This window comes from Gallinula chloropus (assembly GCF_964237585.1).
Source record: "Gallinula chloropus genome assembly, chromosome: 16".
Lineage (NCBI taxonomy): Eukaryota > Metazoa > Chordata > Aves > Gruiformes > Rallidae > Gallinula > Gallinula chloropus.
The window spans coordinates 15,982,926-16,005,319 of record NC_140101.1 but is presented as its reverse complement, the minus strand read 5'-3'; the positions used below and the strand labels follow the sequence as shown (position 1 = coordinate 16,005,319).

At 59.8% G+C, this 22,394-nt stretch overlaps 1 protein-coding gene across 1 annotated transcript in view; it reads left to right on the top strand.

Annotated features, from left to right (window-relative positions):
• Positions 1 to 22,394, top strand: part of CHD6 (chromodomain helicase DNA binding protein 6) — a gene marked incomplete at its 5' end in the record, with an annotated part of 83,613 nt that overhangs the window by 50,598 nt on the left and 10,621 nt on the right. The window contains 21 exon segments of the mRNA XM_084271339.1: positions 120 to 269; positions 555 to 676; positions 1,276 to 1,519; positions 1,958 to 2,134; positions 3,675 to 3,818; positions 4,581 to 4,836; positions 5,277 to 5,487; positions 5,974 to 6,169; positions 6,674 to 6,838; positions 7,226 to 7,405; positions 8,526 to 8,636; positions 11,515 to 11,717; positions 12,113 to 12,312; positions 15,725 to 15,884; positions 16,237 to 16,326; positions 17,113 to 17,216; positions 17,849 to 17,978; positions 18,228 to 18,288; positions 18,919 to 18,976; positions 19,596 to 19,815; positions 21,534 to 21,742. Coding sequence (XP_084127465.1) covers positions 120 to 269; positions 555 to 676; positions 1,276 to 1,519; positions 1,958 to 2,134; positions 3,675 to 3,818; positions 4,581 to 4,836; positions 5,277 to 5,487; positions 5,974 to 6,169; positions 6,674 to 6,838; positions 7,226 to 7,405; positions 8,526 to 8,636; positions 11,515 to 11,717; positions 12,113 to 12,312; positions 15,725 to 15,884; positions 16,237 to 16,326; positions 17,113 to 17,216; positions 17,849 to 17,978; positions 18,228 to 18,288; positions 18,919 to 18,976; positions 19,596 to 19,815; positions 21,534 to 21,742 — 3,391 coding nt within the window.

Below are 22,394 nucleotides of genomic sequence, written 5' to 3'. Positions count from 1 at the left end.
GGATGGAGGGCTGCTGCCTGCCCCTGTGCCTCGCTCGCAGTCACAGTCTGTGCCCACGTTCTGGCGCTGCGTGGCTGAGAGCCCTGTGCTGCCTCTGAGCCCGTCTCTCCACGCTGCAGGAGGTGACTCATTACCTGGTGAAGTGGTGCTCACTGCCCTACGAGGAGAGCACCTGGGAGCTGGAGGAGGATGTTGACCCAGGGAAGATTAAAGAGTTTGAAGCCCTCCAAATCCCTCCAGAAACCAAGCACATGGTAACGTACCCAGAGGTAACGTACCCGGCTGGCAGCTCACTGCCCTGGGCAGGCAGGGTCTGTCTGTGTCTTGCTGAGGCCCAGCACCACTGACCTTCTTGTCCCTGCTGCTGTACTGCAAACCCCACATCCCCTCTGATGGGTTAGTTAGCAGGGTCTGAGGGTGGGATCCTTGCTGTGAATCAGCTGTCAGTGGCTGCTCTGCAGGGCTGTCCTGATGCACAGCCCAAGAAGCGGGGTCTGGCTTTGTGGGGCGTCAGCCTCTTCCTCCCCATGCACCGTGCTCCTGCTCTCTCACAGGAGCGCCCGGCATCCGAGACCTGGCAGAAGCTGGAGAAGTCCCGGGAGTATAAGAACAGTAACCAGCTGCGGGAGTATCAGCTGGAGGGGATGAACTGGCTGCTCTTTAACTGGTACAACAGGTGAGGAGGGGCTGGAGCCCTGTGCTGGCCCCAGTGTGTGCAGTCACGGGAGCGGCAGAGCTGGGGGAGTGGAGCTGGCAAACAGGGGCCTGCCAGAGCAGCTGCTGAGACCTTCCAGTGCTGGAGCTGGCAGGCAGCTGCCAGAGCAATCCTGTCTGGTTTACTTTTGCAACTAGGTCTTTATAGGAACATTTATCCCTGGTAATTGCTGATGAGTCTTGGAGGTAGTAGGGGTTAGATAGGGGTCTAAGATACACCCAATTGGTGGTATTGGCCAGGTTACTGATGACCTGTTCCTGTGGCAGGAGTGCAGAATATGCATGTTCTCAGCTGCCGTAGCCTTCAGATGCATCTTTCACTGGCTAGTGTGCAACCCAGAGACTGCATCTTTCACACTAACTTCGAGTCCATCATCTTTCAAGAAGTTGGATGGTCTGGCTTCCCCTGACTGGTTTGGGCCACTGTCCCAGTGTCCCCTCACCCTCCACGCTGCAGGGTCAGAGAGGTGTGGGAGGAGGTGATGTGCCTGACACCCCATGGAGGAGTTGGCCCCAGGGTGGTTCCTGCCCACGTTCACCTGCCCCTGTCCACCTCTGCAGGAAGAACTGCATCCTGGCTGACGAGATGGGGCTGGGGAAGACAATCCAGTCAATCACCTTCCTCTCAGAAATATTCCTGATGGGCATCCATGGCCCCTTCCTCATCATCGCCCCCCTCTCCACCATCACCAACTGGGAGAGGGAGTTCCGCACCTGGACGGAGATGAATGCCATCGTGTACCACGGCAGCCAGATCAGCCGGCAGATGATCCAGCAGTACGAGATGGTGTACAGGGACACACAGGTGATTGATGCACATGGCACTCCCAGGATGTGTCCCCCAGCACTTGCTTCCTTTTTGTTGGGAAGCACTGAGCTGCATGTGGGCCTTGTAGCTCATCTGGAGAGGGAAAGGTTGATCTTTCGAGACCCCTTTGCTGCCGTGGGCTCTGGGTGTGCGGTGTACGAGTGAAGAGCAGGCCTGATTCATGCAGAAAGGGGAAAATCAGTGTCCCCAGGTGCAGTTCTTGTCCAGGCCTGTTTGTCTGCCCTGGAGCAGCATGTGGTTTGGAGACACGTGCTTGTGGCCAACAAAGAGGCCTGCAGGAACCTGCACCCTGCTTGGGAGAGATAATCTGGGGAAATCCCAGCTAGGAGCCAGCTGCTAACTGATACAGGATGTCTGACAGTGCCCTGCCTCCCTGCAGGAGTCAAGCGCTGTGTATGGTTTATGTCTCCCTAGGGTAACCCTCTCCCTGGGATCTTCAAGTTCCAGGTGGTTATCACCACCTTTGAGATGATCCTTGCTGACTGCCCAGAGCTGAAGAAGATCCAGTGGCGCTGCGTGGTCATTGACGAGGCGCATCGCCTGAAGAACAGGAACTGCAAACTCCTGGAGGGGCTGAAGCTCATGGCCCTGGTGAGCATGTTCTGCCCAGCTTCACAGGAGAGCAGGGTGGGCCAGAGGTGGCTGTGTCTTAGCAGTCAGGTGCCACTGCTGGCTGCTCAGGCCCAGTGCCAGGGCAGGGAGCTCCCTGTCAGCAGGAGCTGTCATCCAGGACCCATCAGGTTACTGAAGCAGTGCCAGTGGCTGGGGCCCTTTGATGGATGGGGCACTGGCGCCCCACAGGCATCACACACTCCTTTTTGCTGGAGCTCAGGCTGCTGCAGCAGCATCCTCTGGTCACGGTGTGCTGTGTGTCCCATGGTGAGCAGGGCTCAGTATTCAAGCTGGTTTCTCACTGCCCTGCAAGTGTGGGACCAGTCCGTGCCAGGGTGGGAAGTGCAGGACCGAAATGGTGTGATCAGTGAGCTGCTCTGAGCAGTGAATTTGGATGTCCAGCTCCCTGCCAGCCCTGGGAGAGGCAGCACTGCTGTTTGCTGGATTGAGAGCGGTCGGGCCTGTTGGATCTCCCAGCCCTACCCAGCTTCCAGCACACCCACACGCCAGGCCAGGCCTTCAGTTGGGCCTGCAGTTCCCAAAGACCTGCTGTGTCCTGATGCCCTCATGTGCCCTGCAGGTCCCTGCTGGGTGGTGAGCTGGCCCCCTTCCTAACCATCACCTTCCTTTGTGCTGGTCCTGTGGGAATCTGCCACCTTAGAGCTGCCCCTCTGGAGCTGGTGACTGGGGGACATTCCCTGCAGACCAGGGGCTGGGCAGGAGGATTAGCTGGAGCAGGGAGCGAGCACCCAGGTCTGTGGCCTGCTGATGTGTCCTGGGAGGCAGCACCCCATGGTGTCTGAAGCCAGAGTCTGTGGTGCCAGTGCATGGAGGGAAGCGCAGCCTGCTCCTCACACCCCAGGATTTGGGGGGGTTGTCTGCACCCTCGTCTCCTTTTGTGCACATGTGTATGTGCATATGGACATGCCACATGTATGTGGTGAAGCTCTAATAAAAGCTCTGCCTCGTTCCCTCTGCACACATGGCACCAGTCACACATGTCCCTGCTGATTTCAGAGCACCTGCTCGCTGGCCCTAGTGACAGGTCCCTGATGCCCCTCAGCACCCCCTGGCTAAGGGGCCATGTTCCCCCTTGTTTGCCCAAGCCCTGAAGAGGGACATCCTGCCCCAGGAGACATGGGCTCTGTCAGTGTCCCCGTATGGTGCCAGCACAGCCCTGCCTGAGGGCCTCGTGCCAGGGCAGGGCTGCAGCCTGGGCACAGCATGGAATTCTTGGTTAGGGCTATTGTGGCTGCACAGAGCTTGACTGGGACACATCCCAGGGAGCATCCTGGGAGCCATGAGATTGGGACACGTCTGGGGGAGCGTCCTGGGAGCCATGACACAGTGTTGCATGGCATCAGCTGGCTCAGGGCTCGCACCATGGCCAGGGGAGCCTTTCAGGGGGAGTGTGTGCCCCCATGCCAGCCCCTGGGCTGGAAGACAAGGGGCTTGCATTCTTAGGGCCCTTTGGACCCAGAAAAGGGGGATGAACCTTCAATCTGTTTTCTACACCCAGGAGCACAAGGTGCTGCTGACAGGGACACCCCTGCAGAACTCGGTGGAGGAGCTCTTCAGCCTCCTGAACTTCCTGGAGCCACAGCAGTTCCCTTCAGAGACAGCCTTCCTGGAGGAGTTTGGAGACCTAAAGACAGAGGAGCAGGTACCTACAAGAGCAGTGCTGGTGACTGTTAGCACAGGCCACTGGGACACATGGTCACCAAGCCAGGCACACGATCGGATGCACACTGCATGAAGGGGGTAGGACTCCCCGTGCCAGGAGAAGCAAAGGTGTGCCAGAGTCCCCAGTGCTGCTTTGGAGAGAGGGGACCAGCCTGTGCCAAGGCAGTGGCTGCTCCCCACCCCTTGTATGCCTGGGTAGTTCCACTCACCTGGCTTTCCCACCTGGTCTGTCCCAGAGACCCACAGGAGTGTAGGGGCAGTGAGGAGATCAGTAAGTCTGTGAGTCAGTCGCCCTTGTCAGGTTTCCCTGGGGACCCATCCTCCACAGCTCCCCATGAGTGTGGGTCATGGAAAGCACCTCAGTTCCCTGGGCTGTCTCATTGCCATCTGAAAGTCTGGCTGAAGTGGAAGGCACAAAGATCATCATTCTGAAGGGGCAGACATGGGCACATGAAGCATCCATCATCTCAGCTGCTATCTCAGCTCTCCTACAGCAGGCACATTTACCCCAGGCTGCCAGCAGCAGGAGTGGGTAGAATTCACAGCCCAGGGCTCAGCACTCACATGCTTGTCCCAGGCAAGGCAGACCCTCAAGTTGTCCTGGCTGGCAGCAGAGCAGCTGCTTCAGGGTCATTTGCAGCTGGTTTCCAGCCTGGGGAGGCTGTAGTGATGCAGGCCCCTCTGCTGCTGTCACCCCTTGCCACGCAGGGGGAGCAGTGAGTCTCTGTGCTTGCTCTGGCAGGTGAAGAAGCTGCAGTCCATCCTGAAACCCATGATGCTGCGGCGGCTGAAGGATGATGTAGAGAAGAATCTGGCACCCAAGCAGGAGACCATCATTGAGGTGGAGCTGACCAATATCCAGAAGAAATACTACCGGGCCATCCTGGAGAAGAACTTCTCCTTCCTCTCCAAGGGTGCCAACCAGCACAATATGCCCAACCTCATCAACACTATGATGGAGCTGCGGAAGTGCTGCAATCACCCCTATCTCATCAATGGTGAGGACTGTGCACAAGGGGTGGGGGAACAGCTGCAGCTGGGGAGCCAGCTCAGGCCCTTGTGCTGGTGTGGTTGTGCATCTGGGCCCAGCACAGGATGCAGTGATCTGCCTTCTTGTCCTCACATGCAGCCCAGCTCCCCAAAGTGCTGCTTGCTGGTGGGCATCTTAGGGCCTTGCTGGGCTTGCTATGCTTAGGGGTGTTCTGGTGCAGGACCCTCTCCAGCATCCCAACCTGGCTTTTCTGCCAAGAGCTGGTGCAAGCCCTGAAGAAGCAGTGTCAGAGTCAGAGTGGAGTGGCTTCTGGAGGGCCTCTCTAGATCTGATTGACTGTGTGGGTTCTGTTCCATGGGGAGGGGCTTGCTGCTGCCCTAGATGGGAGGCTGGGGGTGGCTGCACTGCCCACCTTGCCAAGAGCTCACATCCCTTCTCACCTGGCAGGGGCAGAGGAGAAGATCCTGGAAGACTTCCGTAAAACACACAGCCCGGAGGCGCCTGACTTCCAGCTGCAGGCAATGATCCAAGCAGCTGGGAAGCTGGTGCTCATCGATAAGCTGCTTCCCAAGCTGATCGCCGGGGGGCACAAGGTGCTCATCTTCTCCCAGATGGTGCGCTGCCTCGACATCCTGGAGGACTATCTCATCCAGAGGCGGTTAGTACAGGCTTCAGCATTCACATCACCTCCGTGCTGCGCTGTGGATACAGGGTGGGAACCACCCAGGGTGGGAGTATGCCCATTCTGTGCCTAAGTACAGAAGCACACGAGTTAGAGGCCACTGTTGGTGGGCATAGAGATCCCAAAGCGGGGCAGCTCTGACCTGTCCGTTCTGCATTGCCCAGGGCCAGTCCTTGGAGTGGCCAAATGGAAACAGGCCTGTCCCTTGGGCCTGGCTCCCCTGAGCCCCACGTCCACACCTGTGCCTTGGATCGTGATGAATTTGCCATCATAAGAGGAAGAGCTTTTGGGAACAAGGGCAGTGCACACAGGCCAAGCCTCCACCTGGTCTCCACCATCAGGTCCTGCCAGGAAGCCCTGGCTGCCTGCGTGCCCACACAGCCCAGGGAAGGAAGGAGAAGGGTTTGTAAGCTACAGCCAGCTCAGGCCCTGCTGTGACCCTGCCTCTGCCCTCTCGAGCAGGTACACCTACGAGCGCATCGACGGGCGGGTGCGCGGGAACCTGCGCCAGGCGGCCATCGACCGCTTCTGCAAGCCCGACTCGGACCGCTTCGTCTTCCTGCTGTGCACACGGGCGGGCGGGCTGGGCATCAACCTCACGGCTGCCGACACCTGCATCATCTTTGACTCGGACTGGAACCCACAGAACGACCTCCAGGTGAGGGGCTGGGCTGGGACAGGCTGCTGGGGTCCTCGACACGGCTCCCATCGCTCGTGCCAGTCGGGAGGGGAGGGCAGCAGCCCCTGCGATGGGTGTGGGGTGCTGGTCTGGCAGGAGTGCAGGCAGAGGTGACATGTCATCAGGGAGGTCACAGTGTGGCTCTAAAGCATGGGCAGGCTGCAGACCAGGCCATGCTTTGTGGTGTTGGAGGGGTGAAGTGATGGGTGCCCCCGTCTGCAGAGAGCCAAGGCTCCAGCCTGAGCCCTGTGTCCTTGCCCAGGGTACAGGGGTTTCCCGTTCCCGCTCCGTGACCACGCAGGCCTGGTGCTGGCCAGCACCCATTGGTAGAGCCCTGCCAGGTCAGGCACAGGCACTGGATGAGGTGCTCTGGTGGGTGGGGGCTGATGGCTCAGGTGGCTACTGGTGTGTGGTGCCACAAGCCCCACGGTCCCCATCCTGCTGGGCTCGCTGTGCGTGACGCTGTGCCCTCTGCACTCCCAGGCTCAGGCCCGCTGCCACCGGATCGGGCAGAGCAAGGCAGTGAAGGTCTATCGCCTCATCACCAGGAACTCCTACGAGCGGGAGATGTTCGACAAGGCCAGCCTGAAGCTGGGCCTGGACAAGGCTGTGCTGCAGGACATCAACCGGAAGGGCAGCACCAACGGGGTAGGTCGGCTGTCAGAGCAGGGCTGGGCGGGAGGTGCCGCGGCAGAGCTCTCCTTCCCCTGCATGTCACTGCCAGAGCAGGGCAGGGACCTGGGCAGGTTTCTGGGGAGGATGAGCCCGGTGACATGTCGCTGACGTTGGGCCTGGCAGGCTGTCCCCACACTGCCCTGGGGCTGGGGGACACACGTGTGTCTGGGTCGTGGTGACTGAAGTTCCTGACAGTGCCTTGGGCAGCATTTTCAGGTGACCTTTCTGCTGTAGCAGTGGGAGGTCTGGGTTGGCTCCAGGCATCTTGCCCTGGCTCCTGGGGCAGAGAGAAGAGCCTTCTCCTGCTGTGTGGTGCCCAGGACAGCCAGCCAGGTTGGCGATGCTCCCGTGTTTGGGCAGGTGCAGCAGCTCTCGAAGATGGAGGTGGAGGACCTGCTGCGGAAGGGGGCCTACGGCGCCCTCATGGACGAGGAGGATGAAGGATCGAAGTTCTGTGAGGAAGATATTGATCAGATCCTCCAGCGCCGGACACAGACCATCACAATCCAGTCTGAGGGGAAGGGCTCCACCTTTGCCAAGGTGTGCTGGGCTCCATCAGGTGGGATGGGGGAATCCCCTGGGCGCTGGGGACGTGCTGGGAGCTTGCAGAACATGGTGGGCTAATGTCCTTACCTGCGTGTTGCCCTGCAGTGCCCAGGAGTGGGACCTTGCTGGCCCACAGCAGCAGTGGGGTCTCCTGTCTCCCTGGTGGTTAGCAGAGCACTGGGGAGGGGGCCACCAGCACAGGCAGGTGATGTGAGGCTGCCCAGGAGGGTTCAGTTTGCCAGCTTCATCTTCCCTTTGAAGCCAGCTCAGGCTGGTGAGAGGGCAGAGCAGGGGCTGTCCTCCAGGTGCTGGGCAGTACCAGGCCTGCTGCCTCTGGGCTGGCAGAGCTGCTCTCTTGTCCCAGTTGGAGCACTGCACTGTGCTTTGCTCTTCTCATGGGTTGAGGAGCCCATGTCATGGCAGCTGGCTATGCCCAGAGCCAGACCCAATGCCCAGGGCCATTGTGGGCAGGGTTAGGCTGCTCCTTGGGGAGGATGGATGAGTTCAAAGCCTGTGTGATGTCCAGTCCTGAGCTGGGCTGATCTACTCATGGGCTGAGCCTATTTGATGCAGAGTCTGTCACCTCTCCTGCCACAGCATGGTGCTTTACTGAGCAGAAATGCAGGTGGAGACCTGCGCTGCCGGTGACATGGGAAGGAGTCATGGTACCTTCAGCATAGCGCTCCCACAGCACAGCCTCTCTCTTGTGCTGCTGTGGGAACTGTCTCTGCAGGGAGATCTCTGGGGTGGTGGCCTGCATGATGCCCAGTGCTGGGTGCTGCTGTGCCCTGGGAGGCTGTGTGCCATGGGGCCCTGACATCCCCACAGGAGAGAGCCTGAGGAGCCAGCTGGGGTCACCAGGGGCCCCGTGTCCCTCCTGCTGTTGTGGGTGGCACAGCCCAGGCTGTTCCCAGCAGCTCAGGCAGGACTGCAGCAGGAGAGAGGAGGTCAGCTCCCTTAAGCAAGCAGAGAGCCCTTGGCATGCATCAGCACAGGCTGTAGCACCCCATGGCAGTGAGACTACTCTGCAGATGGATGTGTTGGGGGTCTCTGTGTGGGGGAAGGCACATCTGCGTGGTGGGTCGCACCCTGTTCACTCCTCTCTCCCTCCCAGGCCAGCTTTGTAGCGTCAGGAAACAGAACTGACATTTCCTTGGATGACCCCAACTTCTGGCAGAAGTGGGCCAAGATAGCAGAGCTCGATACCGACGCCAAGAACGAGAAGGTAGGGCCCAGCTCACACAGGAGTGCCCCACAGCGTGTCTGACACCGCCTGGTGTGGGCTGTGGGCAGGAGCTGTGTGGAGGGACACGTGGGAGGCAGCAGGAATGGCTGCCAGGGAGGACTGGCCTGTGGGTGCTGCCTAAAGCCCTGCTGGGTTTAGCTGGGCCCTGGGCTGTGTCTGTGCAGTGTTCAGGCTGCTCGCTCTGTGCTGAGCTCCCACGCCTGGCTAAAGGGCAGCAGTTGGGACTGGCAGTGTGAAGGGAGCAGAGGGTGAGCTGAGCCAGCCAGTGCAGTGAGGTGTCTGTGAGCCCAGCACACTGCTGGGACTGCCCACACATGGGCTGCACCCCTGCTGGGGTCCCGCAGCACAAGTGCCACCTGCCACTGGCTGGGCTGGGAGCTGGCAGCCTGGGCAGCTGGGCTGGGGCTCCAGCATGGAGCAGCACCAGCACACCTCCAGGTGCCAGCTGTGATCTCCTGGCTCCCTGGCTGTCACACCCAGAGACCTTCATTAGCTGGAGACACACCAGGGCAGAGCTGCAAGGTGCCCTGGCAGGGCACAGAGGGTCCCAAGCACCAGTTCTTGCTGTGTCTGGAGACTGGTGGGGTGAGCAAGGCTGCAGAGCCATTACCCAGCCCACACCCAGGTCCACATGAGCTCTGGCACCCTGGGCAGGGGGGCCCACTTGGCCTGGCAGCTCTGGAGGAGGCCTGGTAAGTAGACACGTGTTTGTGTATTCTTGGAGCTCACAGTGCCAGGCACGTTGGCTTCACCACAGCTCCCCAGCTCCTGCCACCCCAGCCTTGATGGCAAAGGAGGTGGTGAAGCTCAGCAGCGTGCCCCTGGCAGTGGGCAGTGGGCAGAGAGGCAGCTGTGCTGTGTGCAACTGCACCCACTGGCCCAGACTCCCTCTCCTCTCCCCGGGTGGCTCTCCGGGCCCTTGGCAGGGCTGCAGCACCCAGGGGCCTCTCAGGCTTCTCTGCTGTGGTTTATTGATAGCGTTCCATGTGTGGGTTCCAGCAGCAGCACAGCAAGATTTGGAGGAGCTGCAGTGCTGAGATACTGCTGGTCAGGAGGATTTTGTCAGGCCGCTGACGTGCTCGGGTCCCGACCTCTCACCAGCTTGGGGACATGAGAGCACCCCTGGAACTGGGGCCCTCACTGGGCTGTGGGGCTGCAGTGGGAGCAGTGCACTGGCAGGGCTGGAGCAGCCTGACTGAAGGCAGTGCCTCTTTGCAGCAGGAGTCTCTCTGTAGTGAGGACACGGAGCTTGGGTGTCCTGGGCAGAGTTTGGGTGTCCTGGGCAGAGCTTGGGTGTCCTGCCTGTGGCACTCGACTTGTCACAGTGTCTGTGTAGATGCTCAGTCTGGTTTGGGCTTCAGAGCTCTACCCTGGGTTAGAGCAGGCTGGGAAGGGGCTGCCAGGGGCTCGGTGCCCTGTGGGGTGGGTGCAGCCCTGCCAGGTGTCTGCAGACCCTCCCTCTTGCTCAGCTGCTCATCTTCCTGAGCAGGAGGAGTGAAGTGAGGACACCCAGGCTCATCTCTGATGCTGCAAGGGGTGTCAGCAGAGGAGCTCCAGCTTGGGCAGCTCCTCCAGTTCTTCCCCTGCTCTTACAGGGTGAAATGCCCCCTCATGCTGCCTGTTGGATATTTTCCATATCCAACTGAATCCTTGCCACCTTCACCCTAGCTTGGTCATCGTGGAAGACCCTGTGGGCCAGGCTTAATATCCAGGTGTGGCTTTAGGAGCAAATCTCTCTAAGAGTTAAACATGAATTGGGATGAAAGGAGCTGCCCTGGGCTTCTCCTGGCCTGATGGAGCCAGTGGGGACAGGTTTAGACTATACCAACAGCATTTGCAGCCCTGCTGCAGGACTGGGAACAAGAAATAAAGCCAACTGGATCTTGCAGCTCCCCACCATGTCCAGAGTAAATGATGTAAATGCTCCCCAGGGCAGTGCTCCTGCCCTCACTGGCAAGTTGGCTCCTCCCCAGCAGTGGCCACAGGCAGATGCGGCAGCTGGAGCTCGAGCAAGCTGGTGCCTGGCTTCCCCTGGCCTGGGAGCAGAGCTGCCAGCAGATCCCCACACACCTCTGGGGAGCATCTCCCAGGCAGCATCCTGGTTCTCCTGCCTGCTCTGCCCACGCTCAGCTGGGGGCAGGCAGACAGGTCCCATCTCTGCTGAGCCCATGGGCTTGGCTGCAACCTGGGCAGCTCCTCCATCCAGCACAGGGCGCTGCAGCTGGCTTCAGGATAGCCCAAAGCCTGCCAAAATCCCAGCTGAGGCAGCAGTATCATAGGGATGGTGTTAGCCAGCAGCAAGAGGGAGGCCTTGCAGCTCTGCAGAGCTCGCTGCTCTAGCAGGGAGAATGGGGGGTTGTGGGGGAGTGTGCCCCACGTGTACGAACACCAGCCAGATTTCGGTGACACGGATTCCTTTGGGCAGGGTGGGGGAAGGAAAGGAGGCAGGTACATGCTGTTTCATTTCATCCTGCTGCCTCCTGCACCTTTCTGGAAGCTGCCTCTCCTCTCCCAGCCCACCTATCTGCCCTGACACAGAAATTACACTGCCTCCAGCTCAGCGCAGGCAGTGCTGGGAGGGCCAGGAGCATGATTCAGAGCTGAGTCAGCTGCTGGTTGAGAGTGGTTTGAACCCAGAGGGGCTGATTTTCAGTCTGCCATCATTCAGGTTGAACTTTCAGCTGGCCAGGACTTGTGTGTGCAGGCAGAGCTGTTTAGAGCAGGTATCCCAAGGTGATGGCAGTGAGCCAGGAGCCAGAGGGGTGAGCAGAGCAGGGTGGCAGCGTGAAGAGGACTTAGACTGCCCTTAGCAGTCAGGTGTCTCTGCCCCTGAGTGCCTCCTCTCTGTCCCTGGTAGGAGAGCCTGGTCATTGACAGGCCCCGGGTGCGGAAGCAAACCAAACACTACAACTCCTTTGAAGATGACGAGCTGATGGAGTTCTCTGAGCTGGACAGTGACTCAGACGAGCGACCCACGCGCTCGCGGCGCTTCAACGAGAAGACGCGGCGGTACCTGCGGGCTGAGTGCTTCCGCGTGGAGAAGAACCTGCTCATCTTCGGGTGAGTCCCATCCCCTCCCCTCCCACAGAGCACAGCCATGGCCCCCAGCTGCCCAGTGTGCCCCTGGGCTGTTGGCTGCCCCAGCTGGTGGCTGTCTACGCTGCTGTCGGTGTCCCCCTCCTTCTAGCAGTGGCCTCCCTGGTGGGACCTGAGCTGTAGGCAACCCTTTGGGGTGGAAGGAGAGAGTCAGGGGGGCAGAGCGTGAGCTGGCAGTCAGCGATTCCCAGTCCTGGGCAAACCCCTCACCCTCTCTACTCCTGTGATGTGGGGACAGGACATCCCTGTGCAAGGGAGCTGGCATGGCCATGCCCCTGAGCGAGCTCCTGCAGAGAGGTGTCAGCAGGGTCTGTGGTTGCACAGGAGTGTTTACTCTGTCTGTGCTCCTGCTGTTCCAGCTGGGGACGCTGGAAAGATATCCTGACCCACGGGCGGTTCAAGTGGCATCTGAATGAGAAGGACATGGAGATGATCTGCCGGGCCCTGCTGGTCTATTGTGTCAAACACTACAAGGGGGATGAGAAGATTAAGAGTTTTATCTGGGATCTCATCACACCAACCAAGGACGGCCAGAACCAGGCTCTGCAGAATCACTCAGGTATTGCGTGTTCTCTCTGCCATTGCACCTGTACCTGTCACCACTGTGCCAGCCTACAGCCTGAGGCTGTGGAAGTCGAAGCAGAGCTGACTGAAACAGCCAGCTTGTGTGCTCAAGCACTGCAACTCACTCTCCCTTGACATGGGCCAGGCCTCCACACTGACCCTCAGAGCCAGTGGCATGGGCTGGCTGGGTGGAAGCGGCTGCTCCCTGGCTCCCAGTGCAGTGCCGTGGCTGGTGCACAGAGCCCTGTGGTGGGAGCAGAGGTGCCATCCTGCTCTCAGGTAGACACTGAAGTTTTATCTGGCCTGTGGACACTGTCAGGGTTCCCCTGTGCAGGGAGACACTGGCAGTGAGCTCCTGGGGCTCAGGTGGCCGTATGAACATGTCGGGTGTGATAGGTATGAGGGTGCTTATTCTGCTCAGAGCATAGACGTGCCTGGGTGTTCCTCAGGGCATTGCAGGTGGGTCACTGTGCAGGGACCCTCCCTGTGCCGGTGGCCGCCTCAAGACCTCCAGGCACGGCATTCATGGCTGCTCCAGGGAAGCTGGCGGTGCAGCCTGTGCAGTCAGCTCACCCCAGGTCAACAGCTTGTGTCTGCCCCCACCATGGCTCTTGTCCCAGGCATACTGGTCTGCAGAGCCTGCCCTGACAGGGGGAGGTGCAGCACTGGTTTCTCCCAAGACCTCTGCGATGCGGAGCCCTACCCAGGTGCTGCTGTCTCCTCGCCATCCCTCTGGCAGGACCCTTTGTCTCAGGTTTGGCTCTGCCCTCCCTGCTCAGAGCACTTGTGTGCTTAATTTCCAGCCTGTGTGAGGTTCACACACATGTCCAGTGTGTTATTGCAACTGCGTTGTGCAGGGTGGAGGTTCCCAGGGTGGCCACAGCCTCAGCCAGGGGCCACCCCACGCCTTGCCCAGCCCCACTGTGCCACTGGCTGGGACTGTCCCCAGGTGGAGGGGCACGGCAGGTTTGTCCCCTGCCCGCAGTGCAGCAGCTGCTCTGGTGGCAGCCCCTGGGCCCAGAGCAGCACAGCGAGCAGAACCCCCTGCCCAAACTGCACCGTGCAGCTGCGCTGGCTTTTCTTTGTGAGGACAGAGCCAGTGCTGGCTTCTGGGATCAGCTGGAGAGCTGTGGCCAGGACATGTGCTCCCAGCCCGCTCTGTGTCAGAGGAGCCTGCGCTGACCCAGCAGCACAGTGCCTACATCCCGCAGCTTTTGGGACAGGTGAGTTGGGCTGGGGGGGCCATGGTGCTCCCTGAGCGTGCTCAGAGCCCCGCAGCTGTGTGCTGCTTGTCAGGCACATGAGGTCTGTGGTACAAGGTGAGTAGCGAGGGGGCTGGGACCCTCCAGCCGCCTTTTGGCAGCGGGGAGCCAGGCTGAATCCTGGGGCTCCTGCCTGGAGGCGGTGGGGTGCAGGGGGGCTGTGGTGAAGTGAGGTTCTGCACAGCCTCACAGCTGTGCTGTGTGTTACTTGGGGTGTAACCCCACCATTGCCTTCTGCCTGGAATCACTGACCAGCCTCACTATGCAAGGGCCGAGCATGTGGCCTTCAGAGTCTTCCCTGAGTTACTCCAGTCACCTCCAGCAGTGTGAGCCTCTCCAGCAGTGCCGCCTCCTGCCCAGGGCTGCACTGGGACTGGGCTCCAGAGCCCTGTGGGGAGCAAAGCAAGGGTAAGACACAAATTGACTGATGAACAAGCTTGATTTGGATAATGCCAGGTAACAAACATGCCATGATTTCAGCAGGTCAGGAATGCTTTAGAGCAGGAGCAGCTCTAAAATTGAATATTAGCAGAGGGAAATGACCATAAGCTCTTCAGGATGGCTTTTCCCACCTGTGAAACCTACATGTGGTCATGGTCAGAGGAGCAATGAAACCATCTAGCCTAACCTCAGGAGCTGGAGGAGAGCAGATCCCTGTGGAGCAGCCACACGGCGGGTGCTGCTGTGGCTTGCCAAGGAGCCCGAGGTACCACTTCTGTTTGCAGAGGGCTGACCAGAAGACACATGCTCCAGGCCCCCCTCATGTGCAGGAAGCAACAGCAGCCTCCACCCCTTGCTTAGTGCTTCCTGTGGCTGTTTGTCCTCAATCCCTTATCCATGTGACTGTGAGGGGTGAGCACAGCATGTGGGCAGCCCAGCTCAGAGCTCTGTCTTGATCCAGCCCCATCCTGCCATCGGATCTGGAAGAGGCCAAGCTGCCAAGGAAGCAGCATTTGCCCACAATTGATCAGGGCAGTGTGGTGTTGGGGCAGGAGCCCTGGTGCTACTGCAGAGCCAGTGGCTTCCAGAGCCACCTGGGCTGGAGCCCTTCTGTTGTGGAACTGATGACTCTGTGCAGGTGTAGAGGACATGACTTGTCTTTCTCTTCTTCCCTGGTGCTGAAAGACCAGACAGGTGGGACAGGACTGCTGGGGCACTTCCTTCCCCTTCACACAGGAGAGGACATCTGCAGGATCCTGCTGCAGAAGCAGCTGCCCAGGGAGGCAGCTCATCCCTCTCAGAAGACTCCAAACAATAGTGACTCCACCAGGAGTTGTTTCCACATTCTGCTGTGAACTCGCATCTTAATCCAAGCTTGAAAGTGTGTTTAGCTTTCAGCTCCAGCCACTGGATCTCATTTTGTCTTTGTCAGCCAAGTAGGGCTGCGTTTCTTTTCCCTTTGGTTCCTTTGCCAAGTGTAAATGCCTCCTGCAGTAAGTTGGTGCCCAGGCAGCCCTCCTCCTGATGCACAGAGTAGGAAATACCCCTTGCAGATCAGATCATCGGGATTGTCTTCTGGCTTTGCTCATTTGGGAGCCTCATGTTTGAACTCTTGTCACTGCATTGTTCCATAGGGTGAATTCAGAGCTGGCTGTAGTGTCTGGGGAAGGCTCTAAGAGCCATGCCCAGAACCAAGGACCTTCTGTGCTTCTGCATTATATTTGTTTAAATCCCAGTATCACCAGGTTGGATCATTGAGTCCAACTGTCGCTGTCCTGTGCTGACCCAGCTCCCTGAGCACCTCATCTCCCCGTCTGTTAAACACACCCAGGGGTGGGGACTCAGCCCCTTCCCTGGGCAGCCTGTGCCACATCCACACAACACTTCCAGGGCAGAACTTTTCCCTCACATCTGATCTGACCCTGCCCTCGAGGGCAGGTTATCAAGGGGCCATGTTATCCTTATTCAGAGCAGTTCAGTTTCTGTGGTGATCCCCAGGATTTTCTTGGAGATGGGACCTCCCATGTCCTTACCCCTTGCACTTCACCCAGCTCACAGACCTGCAGCCAGGAGCTCACATGGCCTCCTCCAGCTCCCTGGCTCCGCTGCCCTGCCTGGGCCCCGCAGTGCCAGAGGAGCCTCGCGGCAGCACCGGCCCAGCCTGCGGCGCCCACGATGCTCACCGGCTGCCACTTGCTGTTACAGGCTTGTCAGCACCAGTGCCCAGAGGCAGGAAAGGGAAGAAGACGAAGAACCAGATGCTGCTCCCCGAGATCAAGAACGCAGACTGGCTGGCCACCTGCAACCCCGAGGTTGTCCTGCATGACGACAGCTACAAGAAACACCTCAAACAGCACTGCAACAAGTGAGTGCAGGACCCCATGCCAGCTTGTGGAGACCATGGGCTGAGGGCCTGTAGCCTTGGGAGTGTGGGGGGAGGCTGTGAAAGGCTCACAGCCCACGCCCAGTCCCCATGCTCCAGCCGCTGGGCTGCTCTCAGACACCCCTCAAGCTGGCAGGAGCTGTGTCCTGAGCAGCACGTGTCCAGCCACGGGGCCCCAGCTGATGGCAGGGCTGGGCAATGTAGTGTAACACCACCTGGCTGATGCCCAGCCCTGGAGCATCCCCCTGCAGCTGCTTTGGCCACGGCTGCTGGGCCCGGCGCTGGGCTGGCACCTGTGTGCTAGCGTGGGTCCCTCTCTGCTGCCCCGGGACAGGGTTCTGCTGCGGGTGCGAATGCTCTACTACCTGAAGGCTGAAGTGCTGGGGGAGGCTGCGGACAAAGCCTTCGAGGGGACCCCCGCCAGGTAGGGACCCTACGACAGCCCTGCGATGCTCCCCGGGACGGCGGTGGCGGGACTCGCGCACGGTGCAGCCCGGCCACGGGCTGGCTGCGGCTCCGGGCGACTCAGAGCCAGCAAATGCCCTGGTCTTGCTCAGGCAGAACTTCATCCTCAGGTGCAGCTCTGCCTGAGCAGGGACTGCAGCCATGGCAGCTCAGGCAGCTCTGGGGCTGCAGCACCAGCCTGGGTGGGATGAGGACACTGGGAGACACCCTGCAGGGAAGTGTCTCCCCGTGCTGCCTGCCAAACTGACCTTTCATCCCCAGTGGGAGCCCACACAGACTGCCATGCAGTTCCCAGGCCAGGCCTCAGCAAAGCATGTCCCATTGCTGTGGCCTGCAGACCCTTCCTGGTGCTGTGGACAAGGGGGCTGACAGGCTCTTAAAGCCACCAAGCCCACAGTCTGCCAACTCCTGACCTCCCTGCAGAGACTCGGTGCGATGGGCTGAGCTTAAACTCCCTAGAGCTGGGGCCATGCCTTCCCCAAAACAGCCCCATCAGCACGAGCATGTGTGATGGGGATACTGCAGCCCACACAGCAGACATGCTGTTCTTTTGGGACTAGTAGATTTGAATTGGTGTCCCCCAGGAGATGGTGTTCAGACCAGACTGGAACTCCAGTCCTCTGATGTTGCTTGGGTGGGAGGCAAGAGAGGCTGTGCAGCCTCCCCATCCCTGGAGAATGAGGGTGGAGAAGGTGGAGCTGGAGCCAGGGCTGGAAGAGAGGCCTTCAAACCTTGTCTGCCACAGGGAGCTGGATGTGCTGCTGCCAGACATCGACTATGTGGAGATCCCAGTGGACTGGTGGAACGCCGAGGCTGATAAATCCCTGCTCATCGGTGTCTTCAAGCATGGTGTGTACCCAGCTTCTCTGGTGGGTGCCAGAGCGTGAGACTGCCACTGGTACCTGGAGGGGACATGTTGGTGGTGAGAGGGGCCAGAGCCGTGTCTGTGCCCCGTAGCTGCACAGGGCCAAGGCAGCTCTCCCCAGGCCCTGGCAGCTGTGGGGCTGCCAGCTTGTTGGGCTGGGGGCAGGTGCACTGCAGTGTGCCCAGGGTGGCACCCGACTCCTCTGGCTTGCCAGGAGCAGCATGCTAGCAGCAGCATGCGTTTGCCACAGGAGGGCAAGGATGAAGGCACAGAGCCTCTCCTGGCACCCCCAGCCTCACCCTGCAGCTTCCAGGAGCCACAGGGCTGTTTGCTTCCAGCTGCAGCCTGCCGCAGGTGCTGGGCTCTCCAGGCACTGGGCTGCCTGCTGGGGCAGAGAGGCTGCCCTTTCCCTTTGCCCCTGCTCAGGGGCTGCAGAGCAGGTAACAGCTTTTGGGAAAGTATTCTGATGTTTGGGGGGGGGGTAGAGTTGCTCCCACTGCAGCGCAGAGAGGTTGGGTCAGGTGGGGAGCTGTGTCCTGCAAGGCAGAGGTGCTGAACTGGACTCAGGCCTGGCTTTGTGCTCTTTCCCTTTCTGATGGCCCGTGCTGGCTGACAGGGTACGAGCGGTACAACGCCATGCGGGCGGACCCGGCGCTGTGCTTCCTGGAGAAGGTGGGCATGCCGGATGAGAAGCTGCTCTCTGCGGAGCAGGGCGTCAGCGACGGTGCCCAGGATGCTGCCGAAAGGTGGGCAGGGGATGGAGCCATGCTTCTGGGGGCTGCCTGGCTCCCTCCTGGGGGCTGTGTCAGCAGCAGGGCAGTGCAGGGGGGTGTGTGGGGAGCAGGAAGGATATGGGCTGTGTGAGCTCAGTGAGTGAAGGGAAGGCAAGGGGGATCTGGCTCCTGTTGGTATTCCCTGCTCGTTCCTGCCAATGACTGGAACAGCCACGGGGGCTGTGCTGCCACTGCCAGGGACTAATTCACTCTCTTACCTAGGGGCAGTGTGGAAAAGGAAGAGAGTGGTGGAGAAAAGCTAGAGGGGCTGCCGAAGCCGGAGGTGAGTAGGATTCACAGTGATCAATGCACATCTGTTGATGCCAGGCTGCCCTCCCTCACCAGCGCTGGGGGTGACCCTGCTTTGTCCTGGCTTTGCCAAGCCATGCACTGGCCCCACGCTGTCCACATCGGCTCTGTGTGCTGGGGCACAGCTTCTCCTGTTGCCTCCATGTGTTCCCTGCAGATGTGGGGAGCTGAGGAGGGTTAAGGACTGGGAATGGCCAGGGGTGCTGGCTCTCCCACTTGGCTCCAGAAGCCACCTTGAGCCCTGGCAGAGGGGTTAGTGGTGTTGCAAAAGAAATGGCCCTGGGGGAGGATCAGTGAATAAGGCAGCACAGGAGGGTGCAGGGTGCATTCCAGCAGCAAAGGCAACTGTCCTGGGCAGTGGCACTGCAGCCCGTGTGACTGCTGTGGAGCTCCCCTCCATCCCTGAGCCCACAGCACAGCCCCTCTGAGCTGTCCCCTCCCCTGCACCTGCTGTCCTGTGCCATGTGCCGAGGGCAGGCAGCGACTGCAGCCTGAAGGCACAGGGCATGGGGCTCTGCCTGTACCCCACCAGAGCAGGGAAGGCTGCAGGTACCAGGGGTTCTGTTGGGGCTAGAGAGCCCTCTCTGATGGCTTCCTTCCACAGGACATCGTGGCCGCTGGGGTGGGTGAAGCCAGCGAGAAGCGGGATGAGCCAGCAGCAGGTGAGGCTGTATCTCCCTCAGCGTGGTGTGTGGCTTCCCAGGGTCCGGCCCGGCACAGCCAGAGCTGGGGGGCTGAGGCGGGCGCTGCTGGGTGGGGGACATGCTGTGCTGTTAGTGGGTGAGGTAGCTCAGCCTGGGCAGGGTCCTGTCAGGGACCTCACCGTGCAGAGTCAGAGCAGCCAGGGCCCTGAGAAGGTGTGTTTCCAGCCAGGGGCAGCTAGGAGCTGCTAGCCTGCCCTTCTCCATGTGTGAGATGAGCATGCAGGGTCCCTGCAGTGGGCAGTGCTGGCAGATGCTGTGGGCAGGCTGGCCCCACTGCGTTCAGCATAGGGACCAGCAGTCCTCTCCTATGCATGGCATGGCCTGGAGCCACCATTCCTACCACTGCCTCTGGGAGCTCTCTGAAGGAAGCTCAGACAAATTGAGACTGTGAACCAGCAGCTTTTGGGACGTGGAGGCCCAGGGATGGTCACTGTGGCCCCCCCACTCACAACTTCTCCCTGGTGTGCCCCGTGGGAGGGGGATGGTGGGAGGGAGCTCCCCGAGCCGGGTGGAGGGACGTGGGAGCCTGTGGCTGTGAGTGTGCGTTCAGTACTAATGTCCTTGCTGGTGTTTGAAGCCCAGGATGGCTCCGACTCAGACAGATCCTGCTGGCCTGTCTCATCTGCCCTCACAGCCAGACTGCGGAGGCTCGTCACCGTCTACCAGCGCTGCAACCGCAAAGAGCTGCCTCCCCGCACAGAGATGCTGGTGCCTGGTAACCATGGATACTGGCTGCAGGACGAGATGTTCAGGAGAGCCTCTGAGATGGACTCTGTGAACAAAGAGATGCAGAAAAGGTAACGCAGCACAGGGCCCTTTCAAAAGCTGCTTTAGGCCAGTTGAAATACTGGATTTACCTGGTTCAGTGTCACCACAGCATCCATGCAGGGAGGGACAGGTCAAGGGAGGTCTGGGAGTCCTTCCTGGGCAAAGAATACTGCTCCCAGCCATTGTGGAGCTTTGTGGCTCCAGCAGCCAGCCTGGTCCAGTAGCAGCTGATGACGAGGTGAAAGGAAGCAAGGGGACAGCTCTTCAGGGTGAAATCCAGCGTCTGCTGAGCCAAGGATCACCCCCAGTCCCAGCAGAGCAGGTGCTGCTGAGCAGGGCTGTGCTCTTGGGACATCACACTGGCCACGTGCTGAACCTTTCCCACCCACATGGCTCTTGTGCCACTGCATCAGCCTCCTGCTTGTGGCCTTGGGAGCTCAGTGGTGGCATATTCTGGGTGCCATGTGCTCCCATTTCATTTGCATCCCATCCTGGCACCCTGAGTGGCTCTGTAGACACCAAGTAGGGTGTGGAGCAGTGCAGTGCTGCCTCCCCTGCTGCCCTGGGACTCCTGAGGGATCAGCAGTCCCCACAGCTCTGTCCCCTGTGCTGCCCTGGGCGCTCTGTTCACAGCCTCCTTGGTCCACTGATCTTTGCTCCCAACCTGTCCTCTGGACCTCTTCCAGTTGTACTGTCCCCTCTTCAAGGTGGAGGCACTTGTGGTTGTGCTGTGACCACCACAACAGCCCAGTATTTCCTTTAATTCTGTGGGCTCTGTTGTGGGGGTCTTGGGCAGCTTCCCACAGCCTTTAATTGGAGGCATCTCAATTGGATTACTGATTTGTTCCAGCTTTCTTCCTGTGATTCTCCTGTTCAGAACACAGCATCACTGCAGAGGGCACCAGGCTGGGAACGCTGCTCAGGGTGTCTCTTGGTCAGCTGGGGTGTGCTGTGGGTGCTCACTGCTCTCCCTTGACCTGTGCCAGCTGCTTGCTGGTGCTGCTCAGAGCTGCAGGTCCCTGAGATCTCCTTTAAGGTTTCTTCAGCCCATGGCACTTCCTGTTCCCTGCCCTACCTACTGCTGTGCTGCCCTGTGGTTTGCAGCCTGTCTGTCCCTCTGGCCCAGGGCTGTGTTTGCCTGGGACTCTCTTCACCTCCTCTGCCCTGAAGCGTTAATCCACATGAGGTGCAAGCTCAGAGGTCCAAGCCAGAGTGAAAGCTGTGCTCTAACAATGTTGTAACTGAAAGCCCCCCTCACCTCTCTGCTTTCCTTCTGTGGGGAAAGGGTGACACCCCCCGGCACCCAGGAGTCAGTCTGCTGCTTGTTACTGGGACCCTGATGGCAACAAACCCCAGTTCCAGTTTCCCTGTGGAAGAGGCTAGAGGAGGGCCATGTCTGCAGGAGCTTGTTTCCTAATTCCTGCCACAGAGGCCTCCAGGTCTTGCCCTGGGGGTGATGAGGTGAGGTGGGTCTGAGCCTCCACAGGAGCTGCTGGATCCTGACCCTCAGCCAGGACCTGCACTTACTGGTTTGTCAGCCATGAGCCAAGAGGCAGAGGGCCTGTGCCCATCACTCCCCCTCACTGCACCGTGGGGCAGAGGGTCTCGGAATGGGGTCACCTCCCCAGTGTGCCCCTCCCAGCAGCTCCCCCACACTGGTGGGCAGTAACTGCACAGCCTGGTGCCTTTCCTGTGCTGGGACCAGAACGTGTCTCAGTGGTGTCCATGTCTTCTCCCTGCCCCACAGGTGGACCAGGAGGGAGCAGGCAGATTTCTACCGCACTGTCTCCTCCTTTGGGGTTATCTATGACCAGGAGAAAAAGGCCTTTGACTGGGCCCAGTTCCGAGCCATTTCCCGACTGGAGAAGAAGACAGATGAGAGCCTGGAGAAGTACTTCTACAGCTTTGTGGCCATGTGCAAGAATGTCTGTGGTCTCCCACTGTGGAAGGAGGATGGTGAGTGGAAACTGCACGGCCTGTGGAGGAGGTAACAGTAGGTCTGTGTAGCCAGAGGTCATAGATGTTCCCACTGCTCTTGTGGAGCAGAAGAGCAAGGGACAAGTATCAGGGACAGTTGGAGGGCAGGCTGTTGGCTCCCAGAAGCTGCACGTATTCTGGCTGCCTTGTCACCACAGTGTCCAGCAGCACAGTGGGAAGGCAGGGCAGCCCTGGGGGCTCCAGCCCCTGCTCTTGTGGGTTTCACACAGCTCTCCCAGGAAATCACACCAGCTCTGTGCAGGGCAGCAACTTCTGGATGTGAGGGAGGAGTAGAGAAGCGGCAGATCACGGCTGGAGCTGGGGTGGTCTGTATTGCTGCTCTCCTTCTGAGCGAGGTGCTGGGCACTGAGCAGTCTGCACGGTGCCCGTGCCACGGCTCTGCTGTGGGGAGAGGGACTCTGAACACCCCACCAGAGGCTCGGGAGGCCTGGCTGGCACACAGAGCCCCGGTGTGTTGGCACCGTGCAGGTCATGGTGGGTGAGAAGCTGCTCGGAAGCGATTCAAGCTCAAAGCACTTGGCTTCTAACAGCAGCAGAAAGTGTTTCATCTCAGAGCTGTGAGGTGCAGCTCCTTGGGTGTGTGCTAATGTCCTCATCAAGAGAGCTTTGT